The sequence below is a fragment of the Macaca fascicularis genome, chromosome 13 (assembly GCF_037993035.2).
Source record: "Macaca fascicularis isolate 582-1 chromosome 13, T2T-MFA8v1.1".
Classification (NCBI taxonomy): domain Eukaryota; kingdom Metazoa; phylum Chordata; class Mammalia; order Primates; family Cercopithecidae; genus Macaca; species Macaca fascicularis.
This window is the reverse complement of record NC_088387.1, coordinates 91428405-91448749: the sequence shown is the minus strand read 5'-3', so window position 1 is coordinate 91448749 and position 20345 is coordinate 91428405. Positions and strand designations below refer to the sequence as shown.

The 20345-nt window shown below is 46.0% G+C and overlaps 1 protein-coding gene across 1 annotated transcript in view; it reads right to left on the bottom strand.

Annotated features, from left to right (window-relative positions):
- Nucleotides 1–3910: 3910 nt before the first annotated feature.
- The window catches only part of CAPN13 (calpain 13), an 85615-nt gene continuing 69180 nt past the window's right edge, over nucleotides 3911–20345 (bottom strand). The window contains exons 16-23 of the mRNA XM_074012044.1: nucleotides 19922–19979; nucleotides 19756–19814; nucleotides 18014–18082; nucleotides 15665–15740; nucleotides 13608–13736; nucleotides 12518–12573; nucleotides 11904–11961; nucleotides 3911–4373 (exon numbers count right to left, since the gene is read on the bottom strand). Of these exons, the coding sequence (XP_073868145.1) occupies nucleotides 11935–11961; nucleotides 12518–12573; nucleotides 13608–13736; nucleotides 15665–15740; nucleotides 18014–18082; nucleotides 19756–19814; nucleotides 19922–19979 (474 nt within the window). The 3' untranslated portion in view covers nucleotides 3911–4373; nucleotides 11904–11934. The remainder of the gene's footprint in view (nucleotides 4374–11903; nucleotides 11962–12517; nucleotides 12574–13607; nucleotides 13737–15664; nucleotides 15741–18013; nucleotides 18083–19755; nucleotides 19815–19921; nucleotides 19980–20345) is intronic.

Genomic DNA, 20345 nt, shown 5'->3' with positions numbered 1-20345 from the left:
AGCACCATTTATTAAATAGGGAATCCTTTCCCCATTTCTTGTTTTTGTCAGGTTTGTCAAAGATCAGATGGTTGTAGATGTGTGGTATTATTTCTGAGGGCTCTGTTCTGTTCCATTGGTCTATGTCTCTGTTTTGGTACCAATACTATGCTGTTTTGGTTACTGTAGCCTTGTAGTATAGTTTGAAGTCAGGTAGCGTGATGCCTCCAGCTTTGTTCTTTTGGCTTAGGATTGTCTTGGCAATGTGGGCTCTTTTCTGGTTCCATATGAACTTTAAGGTAGTTTTTCCTAATTCTGTGAAGAAAGTCATTGGTAGCTTGTTGGAGATGACATTGAATCTATAAATTACCTTGGGCAGTATGGCCATTTCATGATATTGATTATTCCTATCCATGAGCATGGAATGTTCTTCCATTTGTTTGTATCCTCTTTTATTTCATTGAGCAGTGGTTTGTAGTTCTCCTTGAAGAGGTCCTTTACATCCCTTTTAAGTTGGATTCCTAGGCATTTTATTCTCTTTGAAGCAATTGTGAATGGGATTTCACTTATGATTTGGCTCTCTGTCTGTTATTCGTGTATAGGAATGCTTGTGATTTTTGCACATTGATTTTGTATCCTGAGACATTGCTGAAGTTGCTTATCAGCTTAAGGAGATTTTGGGCTGAGATGATGGGGTTTTCTAAATATACAGTCATGTCATCTGCAAACAGGGACAATTTGACTTCCTCTTTTCCTAATTGAATACCCGTTATTTGTTTCTCCTGCATGATTGCCCTAGCCAGAACTTCCAACACTATGTTGAACAGGAGTGGTGAGAGAGGGCATCCCTGTCTTGTGCCAGTTTTCAAAGGGAATGCTTCCAGTTTTTGCCCATTCAGTATGATACTGGCTGTGGGCTTGTCATAAATAGCTCTTATTATTCTGAGATACATCCCATCAATACCTAGTTTATTGAGAGTTTTTAGCCTGAAGGGCTGCTGAATTTTGTCGAAGGCCTTTTCTGCATCTATTGAGATAATCATGTGGTTTTTGTCTTTGGTTCTGTTTATATGATGGATTACATTTATTGATTTGCGTATGTTGAACCAGGCTTGCATCCCAGGAATGAAGCCAACTTGATTATGGTGGATAAGCTTTTTGATGTGTTGCTGGATTCAGTTTGCCAGTATTTTATTGAGAATTTTTCCGTCGATGTTAATCAGGGATATCTTTTTTTTGTTGTGTCTCTGCCAGGCTTTGGTATCAGGATGATGCTGGCCTCATAAAACGAGTTAGGGAGGATTCCTTCTTTTTCTATTGATTAGAATAGTTTCAGAAGGAATGGTACCAGCTCCTTTTTGTACCTCTGGTAGAATTCAGCTGTGAATCCGTCTGGTCCTGGACCTTTTTTGGTTGGTAAGCTATTAATTGTTGCCTCAATTTCAGAGCCTGTTATTGGTCTATTCAGGGATTCAACTTCTTCCTGGTTTAGTCTTTGGAGGGTGTATGTGTCCAGGAATTTACCAATTTCTTCTAGATTTTCTAGTTTATTTGCGTAGAGATGTTTATAGTATTCTTTGATGGTAGTTTGTATTTCTGTGGGATCGGTGGTGACATCCCCTTTATCATTTTTTATTGCATCTATTTGATTCTTCTCTCTCTTCTTCTTTATTAGTCTTGCTAGCAGTCTATCAATTTTGTTGATCTTTTCGAAAAACCAGCTCCTGGATTCATTGATTTTTTGAAGAGTTTTTTGTGTATCTCCTTCAGTTCTGCTCTGATCTTAGTTATGTCTTGCCTTCTGCTACCTTTTGAATGTGTTTGCTCTTGCTTCTCTAGTTCTTTTAATGGTGATATTAGGGTGTCAATTTTAGATCTTTCCTGCTTTCTCTTGTGGACGTTTAGTGCTATAAATTTCCCTCTACACACTGCTTTAAATGTGTCCCAGAGACACATTATATCTGCCACTTCTAATGGCATGGCCACCTCTGGCCACCTGAGGCCTCAGGGATCTCATCTGTAAAATGGACAAGAGCCTGGACACCTTGCTTCCATCATAGGGCGGCTGTAGCGGCAGAAGCTCTAGGGAGCCTGGGGGGCAGGTGCGATTTGTGCCTGAGCCTTTGTCATTTGCTCCGTGAGGTATCCCGCCCCTCCATCTGGGCACCAGCCATGGTCCTTGCCCACCTCCTCACCTTGCAGAGACAAAGCAACCCATCCCAGGACCCATGGGTAAGAGGCTGGCAGGGCCAGGGTTTGTCTGAGATCATCAGCCTGTCAAGCCTGCCCTGCTCTGGAGCCCTTTCTCAACCCTGGCTGAAGGACACGGGGAGTCCCGAGGAGGTGCAGCCTCGGGGTGAACTGGCTGGTCTGCCCTGTGCTGGGGCTAAGGATCAAGGCCCTGCCCTTTCCTGGGGAGACTGGAAGCCAGGGCCCCTCTACCATGGCCACCTGGAGCCTTTCTGAGCCTTCTGGAGCCCCAGCATGACAGGGAGAGTCAGTTTTTCAATCAAGCAATTGAGGACCCTGCCCCTTTAAATTCTGTTAGTTTAAAGAGAAAATTAGGCCGGGCGCGGTGGCTCAAGCCTGTAATCCCAGCACTTTGGGAGGCCGAGGCAGGTGGATCACGAGGTCAGGAGATCGAGACTATCCTGGCTAACATGGTGAAACCCCGTCTCTACTAAAAAAAAAAATACAAAAAACTAGCCGGGCGTGGTGGCGGGCGCCTGTAGTCTCAGCTACTTGGGAGGCTGAGGCGGGAGAATGGCGTGAACCCGGGAGGCGGAGCTTGCAGTGAGCCGAGATCACGCCACTGCACTCCAGCCTGGGAGACACAGCGAGACTCCGTCTCAAAATAAATAAATAAATAAATAAATAAAGAGAAAATTAATGACTGGTCCCTGAGCAAAGCCCTGTGAGGGAGGAAATTGCCCTGCATCCTGAGGACACCAGTCCAGCCTGTGCAGACCCCCGGGGCTGCTCGCCACCAACCCTAGGCCTGCAGAATCATCCATTTCTGCTTGTCCTCCAGGATGCAAGGAGCCCCAAAAGGAGCTTGGGATGACACGTGGTTGTGGCAGCAAACTGTGCAGGTGGGTTAGACTTTCTACCTGGATGCCTGGGTGAAGGTCATCTTTGAATCCTGCAGGAAATGGCTTATTCATTCTTCTGGATTTTCCCACTTATCAGAGTCTCTGTTGACCTGCCAGTCCCAGTTTTTTTTTGCATGCAGAAAATCTTATGTAGCAGGGCAGTCTGACAGCCTAGGATTCAGGATCTTTAGACATTAGCTTTAACTCCAAAGTCCATGCTCACAACCATGGGCATCTATCCTGGCTAACCAAGCAGCAGACTGGGAGGCAAAGTGACCTGTCCCAAATTTTGCTGTGTGTCTGACCCTCTCGCTATTCAAAAGCATTAGCAAGAGGGGCTCAACTCCTTAAGCAGGCAGCTATTCTACTTGAAATGACTGTGAAGGCTTTACAACAGTCCCTGTGGATGAGGTCACTTGGCTGCGTGTTTGGTACTTGTATACAGCATGCAATCACTGCTGAGCACTGCCCTTGCTCCTGGCATGGGTTTGTGCGTGATGATGCAGCCCTGCCCACACTATCCTGTCCTTTGACTGTGCCACTCAGAAAGACACACTCAGCAAACTTCCCACCTTCCTGTCCTTTTGACACACCCATTTGCAACGATTCCCCTACTGGGTTGATGCATCCGGAAATGAGCTTTCCAACTGCAAATTCTTTTGAGTGGGTTCTGACCCAGTTATGCTGTGGAATCTCTTCCATTCTCTGTGGGCCTTGCCTTTTTGAGACACCTGGTGACCACACCGTGGATGAGGAGGGAGCGAGGGAAGCATCTGCCTTGCTGGATACCTTTCCTCTTTTCCAAGTGTATTTTTGAGACAGAACTTGAATGAGAGACCTTTATGGGAAACATGTTTTATTTTTGCCATTTAGCTGTGAAATCATCAGGATTCAGACATAAGATACTGTAATTATTCTGCAAACACCCAGTGGACAGCTCCCGTGTCACCCATAGCACCCGAGGGTGGGCAAACTGGCTCATTTTAGCTCTTCCAAGAAGTGAATCCAACTGGTGACAGTTGACTCAGAGGCAACTTCTCTTCTCCTTTCCCACAGGGAGACATCTCCTGCTTCATTTTCCAGGGCAATGTAGGCTGAGCACATCCCAAAGTGCTCAGATAAGCTGCTTGGTGGCCACAGGCTTACCAGGGCCTGGGCCAGCCAAGGACCGAACCCAGGCTGTTGGAAGACAGCTTGGACTCCGCTTCACACAGGGCCAGTTTAGATGTATCACAACCACAGTGGGCAGAACAGCCTCTTAGAATGAAAGACAGATTCTTGAGTGATCACTGGGAGCTTGTCCTAGAGAAAGACATGGAGGCGCAAATGCAGAAGGCCAAGGGTGAGTAAAGAAACTTCTTCCTTTGAGTGACCACAGAAGAGGATCCCCATTCCAAAGATGCGGTTCTGGATCATCCCACGGTAGAGGAAGCACTGGTGCTTCCTGCTGGCAAGGCTGACAGACCCCAACATGCCCATGGCCCCTTAATGGATGTTCCTACCCCATTCTTCAAAATTCCTTAAAGGGCACCCCCGCACCTGTCCTGCCCCAAGCTTGAGTTCATATCATAGCCCATTTTAGCACCTTGAGCGCTGGCACTGGAGTGGAGGGAAACTTGGGGAAGAGATGTTCCTCCCATCTCCAGGCAGGTTGGAAGGGCTGAGGCCAGGGGCTGCTATGGTAACAACAGCCCTGAGCTCTGTCCCATGCAAGCTCCAGATGGCTGGCTTTGGACTTCTTCAGGAGAGTGGTTTTTCTCAAGTGCAGGGGGTTTGGATTAAAGTGACATTCGTGCATAGACACGTTTTCTGCAATGATCAGTCAGCTGCCCTACCCATTGGGTAAAGAGGCCTCAACTCTTCTTCCCTGCCTCTCTCCTTCTCTCTTGTCTCACAGACTACTTGCTAGTTTGCTTATTTTTTTTCATAAAAATTCAGTCCAAGATACATAATTTAAAAATTCAAAGAGTGCTACAAGGCACGAAGGAAAATAGCAGCTTCTTGTCCCATTTCTATCCAAATTCCCCTCCCTAAACTCTTTCTTCTGATGTTTACCTCCGTATTTCTAGGTAATATGCTTATGCAGTTAATTCTTGATTTGTCAATTTTAAATGCCTATTGACTTCTTATGATGGAAGATGGGGCGAGGTTGCTTCTAGCCCCCTTTCATGTCTACAACTTCCCTCCTTCCATCCTTCTAATATATTTATGTCACATTTTTGTTAAATCAATATTCCATTTTGATTTTATTACAATTGTATGTGTACTGTTCACTGCTGAATGAAAAAATACTCTAGGATCACATTTTCTTTCTTCTGTAACTCTTTATTCTTCCAGGAGTTAATAACTGCCTCACTTTTTTGTCTGCTTAGTTTAAGTCGTTATCCTACTAATTCTTCCAAAGCTCTCCAGCAGAATTTCAAAATCCCTCTGAACATTATTTTTTCTATAATTAAGCAATTTGATCAACGATTGCTCCCATTTTCCCCAAAGGCTGCCCTCCAGCTTCCCTTGGGATGGCTCACTCTCTTGCTCGGCTGCACAGCACTGGTCCTTGGACTTCCCTGCCTCTGTCTAGCGTTGGATCTTCTGTTACCTGGATTCCAACTCTTCCTCCTCCTTGGTTTATCCCCTTGGAGTGTACATGTCGGTTTCCCATTGGATACATTTTTCTTCCGAAGCCAGCTCCAGAAGGCTGGACACCCTGGCATCTCAAGGTGCCTGGTAACCACCAGGTGTATGCTTGCCAATGGTGTTGAGCGCTTTCACGTCACCAGAGGCACATCCAGACTCACAACTCTCAACTCACAAGTATAGGAGAGTTTAACTTAAACTCAGACAGTTCCATCTGCCCCGGGGTGTCAGTGTTCAACCCAGCATCTAGCCAGATCTCTCAAAAAGAATTTCTTTTGATGAACAGAATGAGATGGGAGAGATGGATTTACTAGGCTAGAAGCAGACTCATCCTGCAGAAAATGGTTGTGGGTCATCAGTAAGACCAGGGTCACTGTTGTCATATTTCACCTAAATCCTGCAGACTAGGAGAAGGTGTCCCTTTCCTCAAGAAATTGTATTCTTATACAGTGGGAAATTGTTATAAATACCAATTTTGTTAGAATAAGGCATTTTACTGGCATAGTGACAGTAGATCAACACAGATGTAGACGACATTAGCTAGACAAACTCTCAGCAGGGTGTGATTTGCCGTGTATTAAACCTCTAGACTGTGAAATCAATTAAAATCAATACAGCCTCAAGTGTCCAAGGAGCACAGAGCAATGAACTAAGTATTAGCATTCTTTCAAGTATGAACTTCATATTTTAACATATTTTAATATAGGTGTTGCCTGCAATGTGACAACAAGGCATACACTTCGTTTAAAAGAAATATTTTTGATGGGAAGAGAGGAGGAGGGGTTCAGTCCAGTTGCATATACGTATAACCCAATCTGCTAGGTCAGAGGAGAGCAGATGGGTTGAAGATGAGAACAGAAGTATTCTCACAACGAAAGTATACCTCGACTTGCTCAGTGAGTCCAAGGGCAGATAAAAGACGTCTTGTACACAGTTTGTAGGGAGTGACCTGGAAAAAAAGTAGCCTGGTGATGGAGCTCCAAAAACCCTCATCTCTGGGAGAAGCTCGCTTAACTCAGGACAAAGCCTTTGCTTGCTCCAGTGACACTTTGTAACACAGAGGATCAAGTGAGCAAGGAGAGGGACTCGCTGGATTGAATGCTGGCTAACAATGAAAGTCTCTTTGCTGACCTCAGAATGTTGGAACTCCTAGAAGAAAGAAACTTTGTAATAGCAAAATAAGGGAATATTGGATAGAGTTGAAGTGACCAGGACACTTTCAACTTTTTCAAAAAAGTGAGGGAAATTTTCAAATTTTTCAAAAAAGTGAGGGAAAAATAGGACTTCATAAGATAATATGGGTCATGATATGTTAGAGATAATAACAAGATGATATTAACTATCTGCCTCCCAGTACACCAAAGGGGAATAAAATAGAGAATAGCTAAAATAGCAGGAAGACTAGGGTGTAAACTAATAGTAAAAAATGTTGGGATGAGAACAAAACAAAGGAAGGTATAAACCTGAAAGAACAATTTCTTTCAGTTATTTGGGAGAAAGTTACCAACTAGTTTCTCTTTGACAGGTGTTTCGCTTTGGGCTAAGGAAATAACAACAAACAAGACACACCCAGGCTTATAGTCTAGCGGAGAATACTGACATCAAGCAAGTAATGAAAAGTGTGTTAACTCAGCTAGCTACAAATAGAAGTGCACTTCCTCAACCTGGCAAATGGTATCTATGAAAAACACACAGTGATCATCATATTTAATAGGAAAGAACTGGGTGTTTTCTCCCAAGATTAGGAACACAAGGTTGTCTGCTTTGTTCACTTCTATTTGGCATTGTATTAGAGGTTCTAGCCAGGACAATTAGGCAAGAAAAAGAAATAAAAAGCTCTATATTGGTGTGGAAAAATAAAACTATCTTTACTTGCAGATTACATGATTTTTGAATATATAAAGTTCTAAGGAAGCTCTTTAAAAATATTGGAACTAATAAACAAGTTTAGCAAGGCTGCAGGATATAAGATCAATATAAAATCATTTTTATTGCTGTACACTTGCAATGAAAATCTGAAAATATTAACAATTTTATTTAAAATTGCATCCCAAACTACAATAGTTAGGAATAAATTTAACAAGGAAAGTGTAAGACTTCTACACTGAAAACTGTAAATCATTGCTCAAAAAAATTAAAGAAGATCTATAAAAATGAAGAGACACATGGAACAAAAGATTTTATATTGTGAAGATGGCAATATTTCCCAGATTGACCTTTAGATTTAATTTACTCTCTATCAAAATCCCAGAAACTGATACGCTGATTCTAAAATTTATATGTAAATGCAAGGAACCCAGAATAGCCAAAATAGTCTTGAAAAGTAAAATAAAGTTGGAAAACTCACACTTCCTGATTTCAAAACTTACGATAAAATTGTAGCAATCAACACAGTGTGATACTGGCATAAGATACACATATAAATCAATGGAACAGAAAGTTCATAAATAAATTCTTATATTCAACTGATTTTTGAAAAGGGTTCCAAGACAAAGAAACAGGAGAATGAATAGTTTTTTTCAGCAACTGGTGCTGGGACAAATGAATGAATGCAAAAGAATGAAATTAGAACCCTACTTCATACCATATAAAAAATGACCTCAAAATGGATCAAAGACCTAAATGTAAGAGCTAAACTATAAAACTTTTTGAAGAAAAACCAGAATAAATAGTTTGACCTTGGGTTGGGCAATGATTTCGCAGCTATACCACCACAAATATGTGACAAAAGAAAACAATAGATAAATGAGACTCCATCAAAATTAAAGACTCATATGCTACAGACGATAGTATCAAAAAAACCGCAAAGACAACCTGCAGAAGAGGAGAAAACTTTTGCAAATCACGTATATAAGGAATTCGTGTCTACAATATACAAAGAACATCTACAACTCCTCGGCAGTAAAAATATAAATAACGCAGCTTAAAAATAGACAAAGAACTAAATGAACATTTCTCCAAAGATCTACAAATAATCCATAAGCACTGAAAAGATGCTCAAAATCATTAGTCATCATGAAAATGCAAATCAAAACCACAGTGAGATATCACTTCACACTGTCTAGGATTGCTATAAAAGACAATGACAAGGGTTGCTGAGGATGTGAAGAAACTGGAATTCTCATTTGCAGCTAGATGGTGGGAATGTAAAATGGTGTAGCTGCTTTGGAAAACGGTTTGGTGGTTCCTCAAAAAGTTACAAATAGAATTTCCATATGATCCAGCAGTTCCACTCGTAACTATACACCCAATTGAAATAAAAACATATGTCCCCCCAAAAACCTGTGCACATTCATAGCAGGATTATTAATAATAGGCAATACTAGAAACAACCCACATGTCTATTAACTGAGGAATAGATGAAAAAAATGGGGTATAGCCACAATGAAATATTATTTGGCACTTAAAAGGAATGAAGTACTGATACATGCTACAACATGGATGAATCCTGACAACATTACGCTAAGTGAAAGAAGCCAGTCATAAAGGACCGCATGTTGTATGAATCACTCATATGAAATGTCCAGAATAGGTAAACTTAGATTCAGAAGATAGATCAGTGGTTGCCTCCGGCTAGAGGGTGGAACACAATTGGGAAGCAACTGCTGTGGGCATGCTAGATGGGCATGGGGTTTCTTCTTTGCGGTGATAAAAATGTTCTAACAATCATATTGTGGTGATTGTTGCACAACTCTGACTATGCTAAAAACCATTGAACTCTATACTTTAAATGAGCAAACTGTACAATGTGTGAATTATATCTCAATACATTTCTTTAAAAGAAGGAATGGGCTACAACCAAGTGTGTTGAATGTTATGACTGGGGAGGGGTGATATGTGAGTGAATAATATGGGAACCCATAACATGGGAACCCAACTGGGCTAAGACATAAAGGATCAGGAGTTTGGTGACTGATAGCCAAGACAGAGCAGACAGTAAGGCCAAAGGCCTGAGGCTGGGAAAAGCATGGAAAATAGAAGGAAGTAAAGGTGTGATGGTGTGGTGGGAGTAGAGAGCAGGAAAAAGAGGTAGGAGTTGTGGTTAGATGGTGGGCAGGGGCCAGAGGAGGCAGGCTCTTGTGGTCCATGTTAATGATGGCAGATTTTTCCTTTGAGCAATGGGAGGACATCGAAGGGTTTTTAAGCCTGGAGAATGTAATGATTGGATTTGAATTTTTAAAAGTGTAGTCCGGCTGCAGGAAATTGATTTGAGGGATATGAGTGGATATAGGAAAACCAGATAGGGAGGCCATGCCAAGGTCAGGGAGAAAGATGATGTCTAAGAAATCTCAACTGAAGCAGTTAGCAGGGAGAGTAGGAAGTGAGAACATGTGGACGATGAGCTCTTCTGTGAAATTTGGTTGTAATGAGAGGAAAGAGGTGGAGTTCAGCTGGAAGGGGTAGGAGATAAAGAAATTTAAAAGACACACATTTTAAAATGGGAGTTAAATGACTCCAGAAGACAAAGACAGGTTTAGTATTCAGAAGACAGAAGAGAGAATTCATTCAATCAGGCCCTTGAGAAGGTGAAGGGTAATGAGAAACAGAATGTCCTTAAAGGGACGTGCCCTTTAACTTAACAGGAAGAAGGAGGGAAATAGTTACAGAGGAAGGTGGATTTGTAGATTTGGAGGCAGAACTTCTTCACCCTCCTGCCTCCAATTCTGTAAAGCAAACCACAAGCCAAGAGTGAGTGGATGTGCTTTAATGATGTGATGCCAGAGGGTGGTGATCAATGAGGAAGCTAGGGAAGCACTCCTGGGGGTGATGATAGGCATTAATGAAAGAAACTGAAGTAAACACAAGAATGTCTCTAATATTATACTTCCTTCTGACACATTTTTTAAAAATAGGAAGGGTGGAAAGATTAGTTAAGAGAGAATTGGGACCCTGTACAGGAGAAAAGATAGTAAGAGAGAATCCAGTTATTTTGAAAGTTTAAGCCTTTAGGCCCTGTATATCAAATTAGCTTAAATATACAATTGACAAATCATTTTTGATATTAGAAATCATGCAGATTGGAACAGGCACAATACAACTGAAAATAATCAAACGTTCTGTTTTTAAAAAGGAGTGAAAGGAGAACTCAAGGAAATATGGTTGGGTCAAATTAACTATGATCTCTGCAGTATTAATTTGCGATCATTAGAAAGCATCAAATGTTCATCAGGAAATATTTATGCTAAAACATTATTTATGGAGACAGTGTCTGTCTCTTTACTTCAAGGTACATGAATGGGAGATTAAATACTGTTTACAAAAACAATTGAGTTTTAGGCGATATTGATCACAGGTCGGCTGTGTGGAGAACTGTATACTTCAAAGGTACATTGGCACATAGAGAATGGTCACCAGGAGGTCTGTATGAAAACCAACAGGAATAATTAAAGAAGATGGGATTTGGGGCAAAACAGCAAAGGTATCCTCCTTTGTAGGTCGTGCATGTCCAGTATTTCTTTCTACAGTGGTCCAGAGAGTGGAGCCAGCAGCATGAGTAGAAAGTTTCAGGGAAGTAGATGATTGCCTCTAGCTAAGGAATACTTAATACTTGGAGATGTCCAACAACGGGAACCACAACATCTTGAGCTCCCCAGTCCTAAAGGATTCTAGAGGACTGATGGGGCTTCTGCTACAGCAGGGTTGGGATGTGGACTATGTAACGCTAGGGTCTGTTCCATGAAAAAGAATGTAGAGGAAATGACATGAGTGTTAATTCTTCAGCACATTCATGCTAGAGGGATAAACACTGATGCCTACAGATATTCATCATCTGTCCAAAGCTGCACAGTGAGACAATGGTACAGCTGGGGCTAGAGCCCGCTCTTCTCTCCCCAAGGCCTGACCATTTCTACCATTTCTGTTACTCTACACCGTTCAAATTCCACCATTTCTCTTGCCTTTCCTGTGATGAGAGATCACTTTTTTCCTTTGGAACTTCAGTAAAGAATTCTAAACCCTCATTCATGCCTTTCAAGCCACGCCTTTCCATAAAGGTCCATTGGTCTACATTGTCTGCATGAAATCTGCAGCATTGGCCTTGAAACTCAAGGGCCTTGAGCAGCTAAGCCTTGGTTCACTTCGGTAAGGGTCTGTCATCCCTGGGGAGGCTCTCCCAAGGAAAGAGTCTTATATGCAGTTCCTGGAGAAGGGGGACTTATGCTCCCAGGAGGGAAAGACTCCAAAGCTACCATGTCTTACCTGAGCTGTGGGGTCTGCTTTCCTCTTTGCTTCAGTTGTACATGACCAGGTTCATCCACTGAAAAATAAGCATCATCATTACAACAATTCTTTACACTTGTTAGCTTAATACAGAGCAGGGCAAATGCCATCCTCCTCCCTTGAAAGACCTCAGGCCAGTCTCATCACCCCTTCCAGCTAATTCCAACCCAAGCCGGGTACAGGGTGGGGTTGTCTCACAGCACATCTTCTGCTACTCCCTGAATAACCAGGCAGTGAGACGTATATCTTAGGTCGACCAGTTGGCTGGTCAGGAGCCTCTAAAACTCAATGGGAGTAAGTTTAATGTACAGTGAGCTCAGCGGGTTGTCCTTCTGTTCCCTCCCGGATTTATGACTCCCACATAATCCTCTGCTTTATTAAGCTATTGGAAAAAAAATAAAATCTGTCTGCCAAGATCCTAAAGCAGCCTGGCGGCCAGCGATATATAAGGCAGTAATTGGAGGTTGAGGGGACAGCTTGGCTGGCCTTTGACAGACCGTTCAATATCCTCAGGGAAAAAAATGCCCCCTGGAATCAAGTCAGGGGAGGCAGCCTAGGACTGTGCCTGCCCCAGGGAGGGGAAGGTACCTCACCTCCATTTCTGTCAGGTAGAGTCCTTTTCCATCCTTAGAGAGGTTGCGGAAAGTCTCTAGGATAAAGAAGGGAAGGTTTTGACTGACTGAGGAGGGAGGAATCCAGGCAGTTCAGGGGAGGCAGACCTGGACCCATAAGAAGCACAGGAGGTGATTCTGTAAAGCAACCCCTCCTGCCCCATGGGGTGTGCCTGTCATCTGTCCTCTTCTCTGTCCAGCCGAGCTCTGCACAGGGCGAATGGCTCAGGGCTCGCCACCTCAGAGGGACCCTGTGCCTGCTCTTCCCGCTCGCCTCTCCCTCTCCCAGCTTCCTTGCACTCTCTGCCCCTGCATCCATCCACACTAGGCTGAGGGGATGTGAGGGCTTGTTATTCTTGCAGTGATACGATTTGGGGACCTCCCTTGTGCAACCAACTGAGAACTGTATGGGGGTTGAACCTCGGGCTTCTTTTTTACCATCCCAGAGCCTTAGTCCCTCAATCTTTTCTGCCCAGCTCACAGCCGCAGGCTTTGTAGCGGTGCCTCATGGCAGGGTGGTAAGAGGATTATGAGTGGGGAGGGGTCTGGCCTCTCTCCCGCAATCACAGCCGCCCCACTCTAGCCCGGGGTTTCACACTAGATTTCATTAAAACCAAAGGGTCACGCTGCTAAAAGGTGTGGAAACTTCGGCCCACACAGTTGGATTTCTGAAGCCTGGGGAGGGACTTCCTACACCCACTTATTCACTTGTGTGTGAAATTCCTTCAGCGAGGACCAAAATCCTTCATTACATAACTGAAGAGCAGGTTTCAATGATAAACACAACCTGGAGAGGGGGACAGCATGATTTCAATTAACCTTGTTCCTGAGAGAGAGGCTGGGCAGGATGATGAGGAAAAGAGACCCGGGATGGGGAACTACAGGGAAGAGGGGGGTGCAGAGGGAGCTGGTCATGCCATCTGCAACCTTGGTTGGTGCCTCACGCAGGCTGCCAGCCCACCCTGCTGCTGAGGCCTCATGCAGGCCTGGGGTGGGGTAAGGGGTGGCCAGTCCTCTCCTGTGTTCTCCGGTCACTGCCAGGGTCTCTGGGATGCTCCTCGATGACACTTACTTGCCATGGCTTCAAGCCGCATCAGGAAGCAGACCAGGCTGGGGAAGCTGACCCTGCCGACACTGTCGCTGTACCTGAGGGTCACCAGACGCAGCAGCTCACGACTGACAAAGATCCCTCTGAGGAAGTCTGGGGCCACAGGTGAGCGAGTGAGTGAGAGGAGGCTAGGGCTGGGGGGTTCCTCTGCTTCTCAGGGTCTGAGAGACCTGTTCAGAGGTCCCGGCAACCTCTCACCAACTCCTCCTCCCACTCAGCCCCCTCCCTTCAGTGTCTTCTCTTTCTCGTTGGTTATTGGGCCCCAGGAACCTAGTTCTGGAGTCTGGTCAGAGACCAGGTGAAGATACTGAAGACACTGCTCTGGGGACACATCAGTCTTCGCAATCATCTGATCATTCCCACGTAATGGGAGAGCTGCTGGGACACCTGGGGGGTGCTTCTAGCCCTGCCTCTGTCAAACTTCTCTCTGCTGATGACCTTGACAACCTTCCCCCCGACCCATGACTGTAGGTAGGTTGTTTATGGATGCCGCTAGTGTAGGTGGGAGTGGCCCCTGGCACAAGGCGATGCAGTCCTAATTCCATCCAGGGAAAAGACTGACCCTTGGCGGGACAGCAGAACGCAGGAGGTGGCCTCAGGCAGGCAGGAGCTCAGTGCCTTGTCATCCTGTGCTTCTAGTTATAGGCTCCAGGGAGGCACCAACCTCACAGGGCCAAGTACATACTGGCGCACAGTCAGGCTTTGCAAGATTTAGAGAGCCAGTAGAACCCTGCAAACCAAACCATCCATCATGGGGACAAGCCTGGTGGCCCGTGAGCCTCTGGCAGCCAGAGACACACATGCTTTCTCTGGCAGAGTTAATAAAACATGAACTTGAATGCCTTTAGATAAGCCAGGTCCTCTCCTGCTTGGCACGTTCTCAGTCACCTGTTTTCTGACTGTGAGCTCCATCGCCCCTTTCACTTACCTGCCTGGCTGCTGAAGGCTTATTGAGTTGAATTTGAACAATTTTCTACTTTTTTCTCTTTTATTATTCTGGAGTCATGAGTGAGGTCTTTTTAAAATATTTCATCTTTAATGGATTCTTAAAGTGTGGTCCCCAGACCAGGGACATGAGCATCCCCTGAGAGTTTGTTAGAAATGCAAATTCCTGAGCCCCACCCAGACCTCCTGATCAGAGGTGCAGCAATCTGGGCTTTAACATCCCTGCCTGGGGATTCGCAGGCAGCTCAGGCAGCTCAGGTTTGAGAGTCCCAGCTCTACGTTATGAAGCATTAAGGGGAGGATCCGGGCTACAGCTGGGGGCAGCAGCCTGATCTTTCTGCCCTGTCTCCAGGCCAGGAGCCATGGGAGGGAGGATGATGGAGACTCTCCTTCCGGTGTTAACCCAGGAAAATGTGATTTTACATTTTATTAAAGGAAGGTGTCCATTTCCTTGTGCAACTTTTTTTGTGATCCATTTTCCCCATTGGGACGGTGGAGGTAATGATTCCTGCCCTTCCCAGTTCGCAGGGTAGTCGAGACAGTCAAATGAGATGATGCCAACAGAAGTGCTTGGTGAACCATGGAGCACTTACGCACCCTAAGGTATTATTATCATTATCCCAGGGCTGAAAGCCTTTGCCTACTTGAAGCAGACAGATGCCATTTGATTTAATTTAGCCCCAAACTCTCTGTGAAGAGAGAGCGATCATCAGCCAGCCTGTGGGTATTTAACCCTGATGGCCCAGATACTGAGCTGGAAGCGCGTCTCCGAGGCGAGCTCGATTCCTGGTAGGGTATCAATCATGCGGCAGCTATTTTCTCACAATTAGAGCTGTGCTGGGGAGGAAAGGCATCTGGGAAAATTGACTGGCACGTAAGAACTCAGACGGGGCAACTATGTCTGAGTCTGCAGCCCTGGAGGCCCCCCAGGGTCAGCGTGAACTGGGGAGGACACCAGATCTGCAGTGCTCCTCTCTGATTGCCTGGCACTGCTGTGCCAGCTTTGCTACTAGGGGTGTGGGCATCACACCCACCTCCGGACCCCAGGCACCACAGCTCCAAAGTCCCCATTGTACCTGTATTCTCTATGGCCTTCCACAAGTCCGAGCTCAGGAGGACTCCAGGGCTTGTCTGAACCTTCTGGAAAACATGCTAATAGGGGAAGAGAAGCAAGAAGTCTGTGAAGACGGGGGAGGTCCTGGATGCTCCTTTTCCGTCCTGGGAGGTTGCTTCCCTAAACCTCAGAGGCAGGCACGGTCCCAGCACTGAGGACTGGGAGGACAGAGTGGCCACACCTGGTGAACTGACCATCCTGGCTGCCTGCTGAGGGGCTGTGGCTGCTTCTCTCCTCACCCAGGCTCCTTCCTCTTCTGCACCCCCAGGCTGAGCCCTAACACATAGGGCCGTTTTCTGCTTTTGAGGGGAGCGTAGGGCTCTCCAGAGAGTTTGCGTAGGGTAGTGGTTAAGAGGAGCTCAGGCTTTACAACCAAACTGCTAGGGTTTAAATCGTGGATTATTTACCAGCTGTATTACCTTTACCCATGACTTAGTCTTCCTAGGCCTCAGTTTCCTCATCTGTAGCATAGGGTTAATTACAGTGCCTACCTCATAGGTTCGTTGCAGGGAGTAAATGACTAAATATTTATAAAGTGCTTGGGGGAGTGCTTTGCACATGAGTGAATGCTCTATAGAAAACATTGAAAGCAGGTTGGAATGGCATCCTGGAGCCCAGCACGGGGGCAGAAGGTGGCACCTGGAACATATCACTTTTGTATGAGGCAGCTCTTGCACCTACCCAGGCCTTTTCTACTTCTACCCAATTCTCCCTATAATCCTGGTCAACATTGTACTTCACAGATGAGGACACCGATGCTCAGGCAGGGAACATTTTGCCTTGGATTAGGTGTGTAAGTGCTGCAGGACTGAACTCAGGACCCTAATTTGGGTCTATGCCTAGCTGTCCCCAGGAGCTACTCCAAAGCCAAGTACCCACACACAGGCACGTGACTGAGGCAACCGTGGTAGACAACTGCCTTTGCAAAATAGCAGCTGGACAGCTTTTTGGGGGCGTTATTCGGCTTTTGGTGAGTGCAAGGACAGACCTAGAATGATCTCAGGCATTCACTCGTTCATTCGGAATTCCTTCGGTCATTTATTCAGCATTTTGAACCCCTGCTGTGTTTTAGACACTATGGAGGTGCTGGGGAAAGATGGATATGAGGGAACCCTTGCCCTGGGGGACCCAGGGGAGTGGACATGCTGGCCATCGCAGTGCCCTGCAATGAAATGAGAAACCAAGTGGCCCCTGGTTGGGGATCTGGGGATATATAATGAAATAGCCACACAGGAATGTTTTTTTTTTCAGCCTTTAAACATGTTATGAAAATATTTAGTGACATGGCTAGACATTTGATGTATTTATTGGCATTTATTAATTTTTAAACACAGATTATACTTCTATTTGGCATGTGTGGGTATACATATTACAAGAAAAATTCTGAAGTATGTTCACTAGATGTTAACAGTTTCCCTTTGGTTGGCAAGACCATGTTTTCTAAGTTTATTTTTGCCCATCTATATTTTCTGTTTTTTTACTATGATAGGTATTGCTTTCCTAATAAGGAGATGTTATTTGTAAGTACAAGATGATAAGACAACACAGTGTGGCTGGCCCTGACAGATATGGGTTCAAGTGTTAGGGGCCAGAGGGGTCATGGGGGCCAGCAGAGTCCCCAGGGAAGATTCTGCAGGGAAGGAGTGGTAGAGGTTGGACTCTCAGGGTAGGTGGGCACTGGCCAGTCTGAGTGTGCAGGGAGGGGAGAGATGGGAGGGGCAGGGTGAAGGGGCATAGGTGTGACGTTTACAGGAAGTAGTGAGTCTCCTTTAGACTTGTATTGGAGTCTAAAGGAGAGAGTGGGATGAGTGGAAAGGGCTTCTCCTGGGCCCCAAATGGGGACCCACTTAGAGGGTCTTGTGTGCCACTCTGAGGGTTTAGACTTTGTCCTGGGAAAAATGGGGAGGCCACACTGAGGCCTCAGGCCACATCACTGTTTTCGACAGATCCTCTGGCAGATGGATTGGACGGGGATGAGATAAGCTAGCAGGTGTTGCAGTGGATGGAGGAGTGGGGGTTGGGGGAGATGCTAGTGGGCAGCTTTAGCTTACAGGGACAGCATTCTCTTCCCACCTCCAACGCATCCCTCATTCCTCCAATGCATCCCTCATTCCGCCACCTAACTGGGCGTTGCCTTTGCCTTCTAGAGTTGCACTACATCTCCCCAAACAACATGCGAGCTCTCCTTGAGGGCAGGGGTGAGATTTCCTCCTCTTTCATACCCCTGAACCCTGGTGCAGGGTTAGACACCCAGTAAATCCTTGCTAACTGGACGGAATGAGCGTGCTAGTCACAGAGAATGTGCCTGTACCTGGCAGTGAACAAGGCGCTTCCACAGTCGCGCAAACTCCTCTTGGTCTAGCCGCCCATCCACTTTCAGCTGGGTACGGAGTTAAGCGTGAACCAGTCAGTGTGCAAGGTGCAGAGGGGCTGCTGTCCTGCCAGTGAAGCCGGAGCAGGTCCATCCATCACTAGCAACACAGTTGGTCCATTGTCACCTAGATGTGGCCTCATGCCAGCTGGTCCATTGTCACCTAGATGTGGCTGCATGCCAGCTGGCTCCTGCTGCGTCTGAAAGGGACCTACCTTAGATTTGCTTCACAAAGAAAAATGGGCAATTGGAAGAAGGAACCCCTGAGGAAAAGAGGCCAATATCACTTGCATCTGAGGGAAGAGAGGGGTCTAGAACACAGCCTCCACCAGTTGGAGTGGGCGCTTTGGCTCCAGAAGTTGGGGAGGAGCACGAAGGGGTCATGGCAACCCAGAAGCAGCAGCCACAGGAAAGCACGTAGAGCCCTGTGCGCATAAGTATAGAGGGAACGCATCCCGTGGGCATGTTAAAGCCAGCCCTGGCTGCGCCGTATGATGGGTTCAGTGATGACTAATGAAGGGAAAAGATTAACTTCTGAGAACTGGAAGGGGAGCCAGCGAGTGAGTAGGAAGAAGGCTGAAAGAGACCTGTCTGCTTTGCAGGGGTCCAGCAAAGGTGACCTCCCCTAGGGTTACTCACCCTGGGCCGTGGGGCTATGAGGACCATTTGGATTCCTCTGTGGGAGATGGGTAGTGTCTCTGACAGATTCCAAAGCACAGCCAGCAGAGACAGGGCCTGATTTATGATTTCATCAAAAAACCCCTCTTGTTTTACAATGGCCAGCTTCACAGTCCCAATTGAGCCTTGTCAATGGTGCGGGAGAGGGACAGAGCGTCTCAGGAGACAGCACACTGCCGAGTGAGGGGCTGGCAGGGCAGCATCTGGGGGTCTACACTCATGGAGTCAGCCTCTCCTGCCTGCCAAATGAGGGGTACACAGGAGGAGGATGGCTCGCTGGGGGAATGGAAATCAGGAGGAGGGGCAGGAACCTGGGGTTCAATTCTTGGTCCTACACTTGTAGCCACGGGCCTGGAGTGAGTTGCTGAACTGCATCTGCCAAGCCTCTCCCGCTGCAAAGGCAGCATGGTAACAATGCTGAGGTGCAACTGCTGTGTCGACCAGGCAGTTTTCCATGTTTTGGTGGTAGTTATCTTGATTGAATTGGGGACTTGTTGAGTAAGAAATTTAAATAATAGAGACTCCTCCAGTGGGAAGGGAACAGGTGAAAGGGAAAATAGTTCCCAACGGTGCTATAAAGGGCGGTTTAGGATAAAGTTAGAGCATAGATTTTGGAGGCTGAAAGCTCCAACTTCAAATGTGGGCACGAGTCCTGACTAGCTGTGTGATCTGGGCAAATTACTTAACCTCTCTGAACTCCTGTTTCTTCCACTTATGATGAGATGATACGTTTTGTATCAGAGGGGTTGCTTCAAGAATTATAAGGACACACACACACACCCCCCAGTACACTGATCAGCACATAGTAGGCGCTTAATAGATGGTAACTATTATCACTGTTGCTGTGGCACGTTAGTAGAGAATCCCCAGAAACTCAGGGACAGGAAAGAAGAGAAAATACTAAGAGTGAGAAAAGGGTTCCCTACTGTCCTAATTAGGTCTCTGGGGAAGCCCACAGAGCAGGGAGGCGCTCAGAGCATGGGAGGGACGACCGCAAAGGATACTTCCATCAGAGCCACCAAGCTGCGGCACTCATCTAAGGAGAACATGTCCCCTGGAGGTCCTGAGGAGAGAAGGATAGGAAGGACTGAAGTGTTGACAGCGGGGTGTGGGGTGGGGGTTGCCAGCAGGGAGGAGGGTGGGGCCAGCTTGCCCTTGGGCTGCTCATACCTGTCAGAAGCTCCTGGTTGAGAAGGCTGTGAAGCTGGGTGGCATCAATGTCCAGCCTCTGAACCAAATAAGGAAGGAATGCAGGAATTATATGAGTTCCAGGATCTCAGAGGCACATCTGCCTGCCCTGTAAAAACACTCAGATTTCCAAGCACTTAGTCCCCACAATGTACCCATCTTGCCCTCGTCATGAAGCCTTACCTGATGGCTCCCAGCCATAGTAGTGACTCCCTCCCCTGCACATCTGTCGTGTTGGTCACTCCTGATGCTTGGCCCCTGGTGTAGGTGACCTTGCATTTCTCTCTTTATCCATTACTGGACTGAAAGCAGTTTAGTCCTTCCCACCATCTCTGGCACTTGGGAACCCCTCAGGGTAAGTATTGTTGAATGAATCAACTCAGCCCTTCAGATGTGTTCCCCATCT